Consider the following 14,192-nt stretch of genomic DNA (forward strand, 5'->3'; position numbering starts at 1 on the left):
GGTCTCGATCTCCTGACCTTGTGATCTGCCCGCCTCGGCCTCCCAAAGTGCTGGGATTACAAGCGTGAGTCTCCGCGCCCAGCCAATGAAATAATTTTCCTAAGTGGAGAATCCAGATCAGTTTCCAGTGCCCTGTGTGCATATCAGCCTCATAAACATGTCAGGGCTTTTCAAACTGAAAGTAGGAATAGAACATGGTCTGTTTCACTTTGATTATTTGAATACTGCACTGTCATGCAGTGTTGCCTTTCGTGTGAAAATGGGCTACATGTGAGTTCTCGAGTGGGCTACTGGTGTTCTTCCCACCACAGTCTCCGTTGCTGGCCCCTCCTCTTCACATCGCTGTGCCCAGCACCTGCTTCTCAGTCCTTCTCCCTTCCTAGTCTGTACTCCCCCGGTGACCTCAACTGTCTCATGGCTTTAGGCGTGATCCGTATGGCAACAACTTGCAGATATGGATCTCCAAGCCAGACCTCTCTCCTGAATTCCAGAAACAGCTTGCTCAAAATCTCCACTTAGAAATGTCTAAAAACTTGGTCAGGCGCAGTGGCTCATGCCTGTAATCCCGCCTCAGAGGCAGAGGCGGGCAGATCACGAGGTCAGGAGATCGAGACCATCCTGGTTAACACGGTGAAACCCCATCTCTACTAAAAATACAAAAAATCAGCTGGACATGGTGGTGGGCACCTGTAGTCCCAGCTACTCGGGAGGCTGAGGCAGGAGAGTGGCATGAACCCGGGAGGCAGAGCTTGCAGTGAGCCGAGATTGCACCACTGCACTCCAGCCTGGGCGACAGAGCAAGACTCCGTCTCAAAAAAAAGAAAGAAAAGAAACATCTAAAAACCAAAAACCATCTGAAATGTAACATGTCTGAAACTGAACTCCTGATCTCCCCAACTTAAAAATCCACATGTCTAGGCCAAGTGAAGTGGCTCACACCTAAAATCTCAGCACTTCAGGAGGCCGAGGTGGGTACTTGAGGCCAGGAGTTGGAGACGAGCCTGAGCAACATAGCAAGACCTTGCCTCTAAAAAGAATTTTAAAAAATTAGCCAGGCATGGTGGCGCACACCTGTAGTCTCACCTATTCGAGAGGCTGAGGAGGGTGGATGCTTGAGCCTAAGACACTGGGGCTGCATTGAGCCATGATTGCACTACTCCACTCTAGCCTGGGCAACAGAGCAAGACCCTATCTCAAAAAAAATAAAAACCTGCATTTCCACAACCTAGATTTTCCTCCACTCACCTGAGGGTAGCTGCATCCTTCCTGGTGTAGGTCAAAAACCGTAGCATCACCCAGGTGCGGGCAAATCACTTGAGATCAAGAGTTCAAGGCCAGCCCATCCAACATGGTGAACCCCTGTCTCTATTTAAAATACAAAAACATTAGCCAGGCTTGGTGGCGGGTGCCTGTAATCCTAGCTACTCGGGACGCTAAGGCAGGAGAATCCCTTGAAACCCGGGCGGCAGAGGTTGCAGTGAGCCGAGATTGTGCCATTGCACTCCAGCCTGTGTGACAGAACAAGACTCCATCTCAAAAAAAAAAAAAAAACCCCTGGTGTCATCATCTGTGGCTCTCTTCTTTCTCTCACATTCTCACACTCCCCATCCCAAGCCATCAGGAAATCTTGGCTCCTCTACAGATTTATCCAGGATCTGACACTCATTATCACCTCCACTGCTGCCCCTGTGGTCCATGTCACATGGGCTATGTGGTCCATGATCTTTTTCCTGGTTATGATCAGTCTACTAATTAGTTTCCCTTATTCTACGTCTATCCCCTATTCCCTGATTTCTACAAAGCAGCCGGATTACAGTACTCCTCTGTTCAAAATTCCAATGCGTCCCCATTTCATTCAGAGTAAATCCAAAATCTTTACAGTGAAAGTCCTACAAAACCTTGTGTAATCTGGTCCCCACACCTTTCTGACATCATCTGTTTTAACTCTCTTCCTCCTTGTCTCTGCTGTAACCATACAGAGGCCTCCTTCCTGTTTCTTGTACATGCCAGGCATCCCCTCACCCGAGAGCTACTGTGCTGGCCCTTCCATGCAGATACCACCTATGTGTTCTTCCCCAGGCTCCACGTGCCTGACTCCCTCTCCTCCTTCCAGTTTCTGCTCAGTGAGGCCCACTTCGTCCCCTAGCCCACTTAGCCTGCTTTGCTTTTCACTTTTCCTATATTACTGGTAACTTTCTACCATTTTATATAGTCTTCTCATTTATTTAGTTTCAAAAATTGACAATATATCTTTCTATATTATTTGTATATAAAATTATATATATTTATGGTATACAACATGATGTTTTGAAATATGTATACACTGCAGAATGCCCAAATCAGGCTAATTAACATATGCATCACTGCACAAACTTAATTTTTTTTGTGGTAAGAACATTAAAATCTACTCTTCTAGCAAGTTAGCAACCCCTCCCTTGCCCTCCCCTTCCCTTCCCTCTTTCTTGAGACAGGGTCTCACTGTCATCTCGGGTGGAGTGCAGCGGCACGATCTTGGCTCACCTCCCAGGCTCAAGTGATCCTCCCACCTCAGCCTCCCAAGTAGCTGGGACCACAGGAATGCGCTGCCACACCCGGCTAATTTTTGTATTTTTTGTAGAGACAGAATTTCACCATGTTGCCCATGCTGGTCTTGAACTGCTGGGTTCAAGCGATCCTCCCGCTGAGGCCTCATACCTGCTGGGATTACAGGTGTGAGCACCCGGCCTGGCAATTTTCAAGTATACAATACATTGTTATTAACTGGAGACACCATGTTGTACACTAGATCTCTTGAACTTGTTTCTCCTAAAATTTTGTCTCATTTGAACAACATCTCCCCAAATCTTCCCAGAGAAATCTGTGTTATTATATTTACTGCTCACTGTCTCCTGCAGCCTCTCAGCTAGAATGCAAGCCCCTTATGGGTGGGGATCTTTGGGTTGTGCTCACTAATGTGTCACAGTGCAGAACAGTGCCTGGCACATAGTAGGTGCCCAGGAAATATTTGTAGATTGTGAGTGAATCAGCAGGGTACAGGCCTAAGATATTTAGCCAGCTTTGCTTTATGGGGAATTATGTGTTTGCACCGGCCTGTGAGAGCTAATGAGATTTTAACAACAAAAAGAACAACGAGGTGCCAGTCACTAGGGATGCTTTAATGAACGAGACGCAGGAAGTGCCTGAACCTGGAGTGCTCACCTTCTCACAGCGGATAACAGAACTGCATGCAAATTAGCAAAGAATTCAAGCATTTAAGATAGCGTTTATGACTCCAAATATGTAAACGCAATGATGCGATAGAGAATGAAGTCGGGGGTTGTTACTTAGGTAGGCTGGTCAGGGAAAACTCATTGCTTGAGAAGTGAATAATAAAAAGAAGCCAGACATGTGAGGATGTGGGGGGAGCAAGTACAAAGGTCCTGAGATGGGAACATGTACAAGGAATAGAAAGGCCAGTGTGGCAACAACATATTCAACAGATACTTGCTTGAAATGGTAATATGATGTTGAAAAATCAGTGTGACCTTTGGGAGAGGACATCTATCATTAAATATTTTTTTTCTGCATTGCAGGGGAAAATGCTAACTTATTTTAGACATAAACATAGGAGACTTTGATTCCTGTAGATCAGGTCTTAGCATGGGCCAAATCCATCCACTACTTGGTTCTGTAAATAAAGATTTGTTGGAATGTTGCCGTGCCCATGCATATTGTCTATGGCCACTTTTGCAGACAATTGGCTGTTGAGTAGTTGCAAAAGAGATGCAGTTACCTGCAAGTCTGAATTTTTTTTTTTTTTAGACCGGAGTCTCACTCTGTCACCCAGGCTGGAGTGCAGTGGCACAATCTCGGCTCACTGCAACCTCCACCTCCCGGGTTCAAGGGATTCTCCTGCCTCAGCCTCCTGAACAACGGGGACTATAGGCACACGCCACCATGCCTGGCTAATTTTCATATTTTTAGTAGAGGTGGGGTTTCACCATATTGGCCAGGCTGATCTCAAACTCCTGACCTCATGATCCACCTGCCTCGGCCTCCCAAAGTGCTGGGATTACAGTCATGAGCCACCACACCTGGCCCTGAAATATTTGCTTTCTGGTCCTTTACAGAAAACATTTGCCAACCCCTGCTGTAGGTCACTTATGTATTCAAGATAGTGTAGGTTGAAATTCCTAATTTTTTTTTTCTGAGTCTGAACCTAATTTATTTTTGAGACGGAGTTTCTGTCACCCAGGCTGGAGTGCAGTGGCATGATCTCCAGTCCCTTTCCAGAAGCTATGGTCCCTGACACTCTGTTAGCAGAGTAACAGGGCCTGCTCAACCTCACCCTCACTGCTGCTTTGTTTCCAAACTGATCTTTGTCAACTTGATACTTAACAATTGGTACATCTAGGTCTTAAATTGCATTTCTCTTAGTATGCATGGGGGTTGAACATCTTTTGATACATCTGAGCCATTTATGCTTTTAAAAAATGAACCATTCAAGTCTTGGTCTGTTTTTAATTGGAGCTCATTGTATATAGAGGGTAACTAGGTGAAATCATTTTATACAACATATTGCATATTGTATATATCATATATATAAAGTGAATTTAAATTTAACAGTATAAACGACAATAAAGTGAAACTGAGGGATCTGCTAAGCTTTAAAAATTAAACTCTTTGGGTCAGGCATGGTGGCTTATACCTGTAATCCTAGCATTTGGGGAGGCCGAGGCAGGCAGATGACCTGACGTTAGGAGTTTGAGGCCAGCCTGGCTAATATGGTGAAACCCCGTCTCCCTACTAAAAGCACAAAAATTAGCCGGGCATGGTGGCACATGCCTGTAACCCCAGCTACTCAGGAGGCAGAGGTTGCAGTGAGCCAAGATGACGCCACTGCACTCCAGCCTGGGTGACGGACTGTCTCAAAAAAAATAAATATTAAACTTTTGTAAAATTTATCAAAAAGATTATGAAAAAAACCTTGTAGGATGTTATTGTGTATAATTCCATGTTGAAATTTTAAACAGGCTCAATTGACTGCTATGAAAGATAAGGAAAATATATATACATATTTTGCTCCTTCTTCCAGTTGAGTTATATGACTTGGTTCTGAAACCCGTTTTGTCGTAGTTCTATATTTGAACGTAGAGTCATCTCAACACTTCTCTCTACAACAGCGTCTCTCCTTGACTCTCGGCATTAAAGAAGAACATGTTCCCCCTAGTTAGAGCTTGGAACGTGTTCCCTGAGTTCTTTCTTGCTTGAGAATGCCACCATACTTTAACACTTTGACTTGGTTGTTCTCTGGTCACACTTTCTTTCTCTCTCCATGTGGCTGCATCGTCTTTTGGAGGAAGAGTCTGGGGCCAGCCAAATGTTTTCCTCTGTAGGCAACATGGCTGCTTCTGAGTAAATATATGAATAATTTTAGTTCATCTTAGCAGTCTGATAACTTCACTAAGCAATGCCTTGGAGTTGATCATCCTTTATCAGATAGCTTTTCTTAGAGCTCTTTCCTGTATAAATTCTTTGCTTCATTTATTTCAGGAGAACGTTCTTTGATTATGTCTGAACGTTTTTTCTGGTCTACCTACTGGGTCATATACTTCAGAGAGATGAGTTATCCTTACATTTCATCTTATTCTTTAGATCCTTTTTTTTTTTTTTTTCTGATTGTTTTCACATTATGGTTATTTCAAACCTTTCCTCTATTAAATTTGATGTCCACCCTCATTTATTGATGGGTTCTGTAGTGGTATATTTTAGTCCTTAGTTCATTTCCTCAGCTTTGTGTCTTCCTTCTCATTCCATTTTATTTTATCCCGTAGTGTTGGGATTCTGGATTTATTGCCTTTGTGTTTTTACTAAGTTTGTCTATAGTATAAATAATCTGGAGGAGGGTGATTTTTGCTTATTTTCCTTATCTGTTTTCTTGCAGACTGCAGTTTTTTTTTTCCTTTTCCTTCTGTATTACCTGTCATATCTTTCACCTTGCTTATATTTATTTATTTATTTATTTATTTATTTATTTTTTGAGACAAAATCTTACTCTGTTGCCCAGGCTAGAATGCAGTGGTGCGATCTCAGCTCACCACAACCTCTGCCTCCCAGGTTCAAGCAATTCTCCTGCCTCAGCCTCCCAAGCAGCTGGGATTACAGGCACACACCACCACACCTGGCAATGTTTTTGTTTTTGTTTGAGATGGAACTTTGCCCTTGTTGCCCAGGCTAGAGTGCAATGGTGCAGTCTTGGCTCACTGCAACCACCGCCTCCTGGGTTGAAGCGATTCTCCTGCCTCAGCCTCCCAAGCAGCTGGGATTACAGGCAACACACCACCACACCTGGCGATTTTTTTTTTTTTTTTTTTGAGATGGAGCTTTGGCTCACTGCAACCACTGCCTCCTGGGTTGAAGCGATTCTCCTGCCTCAGCCTCCCGAGTAGTTGGGATTACAGGCATGCAGCACCACCACACCTGGCTAATTTTGTATTTTTAGTAGAGACGGGGTTTCACCATGTCAGGCTGGTCTCAAACTCCTGTCCTCAGGTGATCCACCCGCCTCCGTCTCCCAGAGTTCTGGGATTACAGGCATGAGCCACCACGCCCGGCCCATGGCTGGCTAATTTTTGTATTTTTAGTAGAGACAGGGTCTTGCCATGTTGGCCAGGCTTGTCTCAAACTCCTGACCTCAGATGATCCGCCCACCTCGGCCTCCCAACTGCTGGGATTACAGGCGTGAGCCACCGCCCCTGGCCACCTGGCTTCTGTTTAGTAGGGGCAGTTTAGTGAAGTGGTTGAGTTCAGACTCAAGAGTCCCAATGCCGGGGATGTAATCCTGGTTCTTCCACTTATCAGCAGTATGAATTGGGTCAAATTACTCTCCTTGTTTCATCTTTTTCATCTGTAAAATGTGAATAATCATCATCATCATCCTCACCTTATAAGGTTGCTGAGCGGGCTTAATGAGGTAAAGAGCGTAAAGGTCTTAGGCCAACACCAGTGGTGTGTTTGATTCTAACGTGAGCCGCACCGGTGCCGTCTGCTCTGATGGAGTGTAGGTGAGTGTTCCTTGCCACGCTTCCTTCCATTTCTGGTGCCACTGGTCTTTCCCTTGGAGTTCCACTTGAGGCTGGGGTATTGTATGTTCTGCTTGGTTTGCTGAAGGCCAAGGACAGGTGTTTGTAGAGTCGGGGTGGGGAAAAGGCCTGACTTTGAGACTCTGAGCTCTGTCATTTCTTCTGAAACTTTGTTAGAGGTTCTGTTATGGGGTTTACACCATTAGGTCAAAGATTTTCCTAATTGTATTAGTCCATTTTCACGCTGCTGATAAAGACATACCCGAGACTGGGAAGAAAAAGAGGTTTAATTTGACTTACAGTTCCACATGGCTGGGGAGGCCTCAGAATCGTGGCTGAGGGCATTTCTTACATGGCAGCAGCAAGGGAAAATGAGGAAGAAGCAAAAGCGGAAACACCTGATAAATCCATCAGCTCTCGTAAGACTTATTCATTATCACGAGAATAGCACAGGAAAGACCAGCGCCCCATGATCCAATTACCTCCCCCTGGGTCCCTCCCACAGCATGTGGGAATTCTGGGAGATACAATTCAAGTTGAGATTTGGGTAGGGACACAGCCCACCCATATCCCTAATCCTGTGGACTCCCTGGGTGTGGGGTGAACCCCCAGGGCACTTAGCCTGAAGCCTGGAAAGTGGACCTCCCGGGGCTGAGCCCCGGCTTCTGCCCAAGGCCTTGGGTGGTCAGCATAGATGTCTTCCTCTCAGAATTTTCCCATCACTATTCCCTGAGTGCTTACCTCCCAGTTTACTTCTGTCTGGGTTGACTTTCAGTGTTAGTGGACGTTATTTCCCTTTCTGTGATGGGGAGGAAGGATTCAGCTCCGTTCTGTCCCAGAATTTTCTGTTTCTCTTCTTGGTCATTACTTTCTAAAGTGTATGGACTGAGGTTAGACTCCTTTCTTCTTCTTCTTTTTTTTTTTTTTTTTTTAGTTTTCTGCTGTTAAAATTTTCCCTGACTTTTATTTTTTCACCTTTTGTTGTTGGGAAAGCACAATTCTCTGGCTGCATTTTATTCTGCCATCTTGATCCAGAAATCTTGTGGTGAGCTTTAAAAAAATAAAAGAGTGAAGAAACATTCTTGGGCCCCACCCTGGACCTTCTGTTGCAGAGGCTCTGGAATAGGGCCAAGTAATTAATTTTTAAAGCCTTCCTGTGGGTTTTCAAATCAGCCAGGTCTAAATCCACCATCCTTATAAAAGAATGTTTATTTTTTCTTTTACCTTTTAGTTAGGCTACCTGAAAAACAAGTTGAGATTTTCTACCTGAAAACACGTCAGATTTCTCAGAAAGACCCCATAAATCGAAAGTTTTTTTTAAGTGGTTTATTTGCTTGTTTTTTTGTTGTGTTGTTGTGGGTTTTGTTTGATTGTTTTGTTTTGAAACGAAGTCTCGTCTGTCACCTAGGCTGGAGTGCAGTGGCATGATCTCAGCTCACTGCAACCTCCGCCTCCTAGGTTTAAGCGATTCTCCTGTATCACCCTCCCAAGTAGCTGGGACTACAGGTATGTGCCACCATGCCCAGCTAATTTTTGTATTTTTAGTAGAGACAGGGTTTCTCCGTGTTGGCCAGGCTGGTCTTGAACTCACGATCTGCCTACCTTGGCCTCCCAAAGTGCTGGGATTACAGGTGTGAGCCACTATGCCCAAACGAACCGTGTTCGTTTTTTAAATAACGGTAATACAAATGGGCAAAAAGCTTGTCCCAAGAGAACAGCAATGGAAAGTTGACCTTTTTTTGTAGTTCCTGAGATAAATATCCTTAGAAATGAAGTTCACTTCGAGATCTCTTTAGCTTCTAGGTTTATGCTGGTATTTATAGAGTGAATTATTTATTAGTGCTTTTAAGAAGCATTTTGAATGCTATATATGGCAGTATTGTCAAAGTGATTCCCATTCATCAGAACTCAATGGTCTTTACCGTATATCACCTACAAGGGATCTAATTTAATCCTGTTTAGGATTTGACTGGTAAAAGAGAACTATAAAGAGTACTGGTTTTACCTGGATCAATAGATTCAGACTCAAGTAAGGCTTCCTTCAACTAGATATAAAACTTACATGATTTTTATGGCTGCTAAGGACTGGAAGGAAGCTACAAAGAAAATGTGGATTTAACGTTTTGGAATAATTTTTATATAAGGTGTGAATTTAGAAGTAGTATTTTCAATTTGTAAGTTATAGGTAACAGAAGAAATGATTAATTTTTTATTTTTTTATTTTTTTGGGGGACAGAGTCTCGCTCTGTCGCCCAGGCTGGAGTGCAGGGGCCAGATCTCAGCTCACTGCAAGCTCCACCTCCCGGGTTTGCACCATTCTCCTGCTTCAGCCTCCTGAGTAGCTGGGACTACAGGCGCCCGCCACTTTGCCCGGCTAGCTTTTTGTATTTTTTAGTAGAGACGGGGTTTCACCGGGTTAGCCAGGATGGTCTCGATCTCCTGACCTCGTGATCCACCCGTCTCGGCCCCCCAAAATGCTGGGATTACAGGCCTGAGCCACCGCGCCCGGCCAAAATGATTAATATTTAAAAGCATGCAGTAGTCTGGGCACGGTGGCTCATGCCTGTAATTCCAGCACTTTGGGAGGCTGAGGTGAGAGGACTGCTTGAGGCTAGGAGTTTGTGACCAGCCTCAGCAACATGGCAAGACTCGGTCTCTACAGAAAATAAATAATAAAAATGAGCTGGGCGTGGTGGTGTGTACCTGTAGTCCTAGCTACTTGGGAGGCTAAGGTGGGAAGATCCCTGGGGCCCAGGAGTTCGAGGCTGCAGTAAGCCATGATCGCGCCGTTGCACTCCAGTCCAGGTGACAGAACAAGACCCTGTCTCTAAAAAAATTAAAATAAAAAATAACAATGAATTGTAAAATAAACCATGCACTAGAAATACCTCACATGCAGCCGCTAGGCTTTTCCAGTACTCTAATCACCCATATGTGCTGCTCTCAATATATTTGGAAAATAACCCATTGATTATGTAGTCATCTGTTTTGCATACACTTCCCTTTCTTTTTTTTTTTTTTTTTTTTTTTGAGATGGAGTCTCGCTCTGTCGCCCAGGCTGGAGTGCAGTGGCACAATCTCAGCTCACTGCAACCTCTGCTTCCCGAGTTCAAGCCATTCTCCTGCCCCAGCCTCCCGAATAGCTGGAATTACAGGCACACGCCACCACGCCCAGCTAATTTTTGTATTTTTAGTACAGACGGGATTTCACCATGTTGGTCAGGCTGGTCTCGAACTGCTGACCTTGTGATCTTCTCGCTATGGCCTCCCAAAGTGCTGGGATTACAGGCGTGAGCCACTGTGCCCGGCCTCCTTTCATTCTTGATCCTTGTGGTGGTGTTTTTACTATATCTACCTTTTAAGGAGTGATTGTGATCATAATCCAACTCAAAAGACCTGTACCATGCTTTTGACATAAAATATTTCTCTTTTTTGCATTGCTTTTTCTCCAAGGGACGTTCTTTAAGGAAATCATTGCTTTTTCACATTCTTTTGGATCTAGAATTATTAAACTCTGCTATGTATCTTCAGTATTGGCAGAGAAAGCATGTCATAGTTGATACGTTGACGTGTATGCCAACACGATCTCAGTCTTGAATTAACTGCATTCTTTCATCAGTTGGTCTAATTATAACTTTTAAACTATTATTATATATACATGCCTCCATTTTTTGAATAACTGCAACAGTTGATATTCTACTGGATGTTATCTAGTCCCTCAGAATTTCAAAACAAGAAGGACAATGGAGGTCATGTCGTCCAACCCCTGCTGACGTACACATTAGGAACGGGAAGCACAGACTGGCTCATTTGCCGAGGTCATGCTGTCCGGGCACATGGTCTCTTGATTTCCAGAGCCATGCCCTTTGTACTAAAGCCGGTGGTCTCTCCCATCATCTAGTAGCATTTGTTACAGATGAAACTACATGTCACTTGGTATGCAAAACACACCATGATCAAAATTGTAAATTCATTATCACATATTTTTCTAGGCACATCTGTAGATTCGGGGGAAGTAGAAGAAATAAAAGTAAAATGTGAAATAATAAAGAGGAATAGCAACAGGGAATTAACAAGGAAGTGAGGACTGAGATGCTGACACATGGCGAGTTCCTACTGTGGATTACTGCTCAGCATGCTCTCGCTATTTCTTGGCCGGGTGCAGTGGCACTTTGGGGGACCGAGGTGGGTGGATCACCTGAGCTCAGGAGTTCGAGACCAGCCTGGCCAATGTGGCGAAACCCCGTCTCTACTAAAAAGCACAGACATTAGCTGGGCATGGTGGTGTATGCCTGCAATCCCAGCTACTTGGGAGGCTGAGGCAGGAGAATCACTTGAACCCGGGAGGCGGAGGTTGCAGTGAGCCAAGATCGTGCCATTGCACTCCAGCCTGGGAAACAAGAGGGAAACTCTGTCTCAAACAAACAAGAAAACATGCTATGGCTATTTCTCTAACTACAGTCACCTGAAGTCAGGACCCAGGAGAAATCAGTCAGTAGAACCAGTGTTAGTGAGGGGTTTTTTTTTTTATGTGATTACCTCTTAGTTTTTGTGTCTATTTGTAAATATAAAGAAAAATATTTAGATTCTTAACTTCGAGATGAGATTAGGAAGGGAAACTAGGATGATTTTGGCCAGTCTGAATGTGTTCAATGTAAACCTGCTAGGCAGGTTAAAAGTTTTTCTAGTTAAATGTCTTAGCATCAACACTCCCAAAATATTGTTTCAACTTCCTTCAAGAAGACTTATTCACAGGTGGTTTTCATGTGCTCGCTGGTAGAGCAGCCAACACAGCCTTAGAAACATGCCCTTGAACTCTGATTTTTTTTTTTTTTTTTTTTTAAACAGAGTTTCACTCTTGTTGCCCAAGCTGGAGTGCAATGGCGCAATCTCGACTCACTAAAACCTCCTCCTCCCGGGTTCAAGCAATTCTTCTGCCTCAGCCTCCTGAGTAGCTGGGATTACAGGCATGCACCACCATGCCCAGCTAATTTTTTTTTTTTTTTTAGTAGGGACGGGGTTTCTCCATGTTGGTCAGGCCAGTCTCAAACTTCCAACCTCAGGTGATCTGCCTGCCTCGGCCTCCCAAAAGTACTGGGATTACAGGCATGAGCCACCGTGCCCGGCCGGTGTTAAATGTTTTAATTTAAACATTTGGACACAGTTTTCCTTGGATTTGAAGCAATAATGCCCCAACTCAGGATGACCACGAGAGAATGGTGGCCTGATAAGAAAAACAGCTCAGTGCTACAAATGAAAGCCACTGAACGGCTGGGCGCAGTGGCTCACACCTGTGATCCCAGCACTTTGGGAGGCCGAGGCATGCAGATCATTTGAGGTCAGGAGTTCAAGACCAGCCTGACCAACATGGTGACACCTCCTGTCTATTAAAAATACAAAAAAAATTAGCCAGGCGTAGTGGCGGGCACCTGTAGTCCCAGCTACTCAGGAGGCTGAGGCAGGAGAATCACTTGAACCCGGGAGGCGGAAGTTGCAGTGAGCTGAGATCATGCCACCGCACTCCAGCCTGGGCAACAGAATGAGACTCCATCTCAAAAAAAAAGAAAGCCACTGCATATTTACACATGGTCTGTCCTCTCCAATTAAATAATTCTGTTCTTATTTGCTCTGCCTTTGAGACAAAAGATGAAAAGCTGTGCACGTTCTTAATAACAGTAGCTTCATCACACATGTTGAAAGATTGAAGGAAATGGATTTCAGCTGTGGACATTGTTTGTTTTAAACTTGTAACAAAAGCACTAATGTTATCTTTCATTCCTGATTTCTCAATTATCTTTCTATGTAAAGCTGACATGTCTGCATTTTTATTTTAGGAATCTTTCAAAGAAGTACCAACCTAAAAAGAACTCGAAGGAGGAGGAAGAATACAAGTATGTTTACCATTGAAAATTGTCTTGTAATAGACACATGCCATTGGTGACTACACACAGAAAGGAGAAATACATGTCTATAAAAATAAGTTGCATTTCCCATTCATTTTGTGTCAGTTTTTAAATTGGAGGAGAGAACAATAAAAACATAATTAACTTTTCTTATACGGAGTCACTGGACCTATGCCAGATTGTTTCAATTAAAGTAATTAGGAAAACTTTAGAATGTAATTAAGCAAAAACAGGAAGTATGGAATCTGCATTCCAGAGTCTTGATTTGGTTTGGCACTATCAGGAGTCCCTGTTATGCTAATCATTCACCCAAGAAATATGTCCATTTCAGTCAGTGATTAAGGCATCTTAACACAGACAGCTCAAATACTATATCTCTAATGTATATCTAAATATCCTTTACATTAGTACATGCAGCATGTATATGAATTTTGGATTATATCTTGGCTAAGTATTAAAGCCAAATATTACATTACGCAGAACGGTTCAGTTTTGCAAAATGAAAAGTGTTTCCATTGTAATTAATTCTGAGCCATTTTGATGAGAAGACTCGATGTGTAATGAATACTCAGGATCCTATGGGAGGTGATGCCAATTAACCTGATTTTAATTAATATTTTCTTGGTGTAAAGCAGAATATGAATGAACGTGGCCTTGTGTGAAACGGAGCGGTGTGTGTTCTGTTCCATAGGTATACGTCATGTAAAGCTTTCATTTCCACCCTGAACGAAATGAATGATTATGCGGGGCAGCATGAAGTTATCTCCGAGAACATGGCATCACAGATCATTGTGGACTTGGCACGCTATGTTCAGGAACTGAAACAGGAGAGGAAATCAGTAAGCAAAACTTTATTCTTTTTCTTCCTAGAGGATGGACCAAACACAGTGGGAATATCCCTAGATGATTAAAATTAAATAAAACCATATAAGACTATGGGTCTTAAACTCACACCTTTGAGAATCATATTAAAGTTATGGACCCTAGCTGGGCGCGGAGGCTCACGCCTGTAATCCCAAGACTTTTGGAGGCCGAGGTTGGCGGATCACAAGGTCAGGAGTTTGAGACCCTGTCTCTATTAAACCCCGTCTCTATTAAAAATACAAAAATTAGCCAGGCGTGGTGGCATGCGGCTGTGATCCCAGCTACTCAGGAGGCTGAGGCAGGAGAAATGCTTGAACCTGGGAGGCGGAGGTTGTAGTGAGCCGAGGGAGGTTGCGCACCTGCC

General features: G+C 43.8%; 1 protein-coding gene across 1 annotated transcript in view; it reads left to right on the top strand.

Moving 5' to 3' along the window:
• Nucleotides 1–14,192, top strand: part of FNBP1 (formin binding protein 1) — a 119,902-nt gene that overhangs the window by 5,726 nt on the left and 99,984 nt on the right. Inside the window, exons 2-3 of the mRNA XM_011971202.1 lie at nucleotides 12,896–12,952; nucleotides 13,656–13,803. Coding sequence (XP_011826592.1) covers nucleotides 13,696–13,803 — 108 coding nt within the window. The 5' untranslated portion in view covers nucleotides 12,896–12,952; nucleotides 13,656–13,695. The remainder of the gene's footprint in view (nucleotides 1–12,895; nucleotides 12,953–13,655; nucleotides 13,804–14,192) is intronic.

Source organism: Mandrillus leucophaeus, unplaced genomic scaffold (assembly GCF_000951045.1).
Source record: "Mandrillus leucophaeus isolate KB7577 unplaced genomic scaffold, Mleu.le_1.0 Scaffold99, whole genome shotgun sequence".
In the NCBI taxonomy this organism is placed as follows: Eukaryota; Metazoa; Chordata; class Mammalia; order Primates; family Cercopithecidae; genus Mandrillus; species Mandrillus leucophaeus.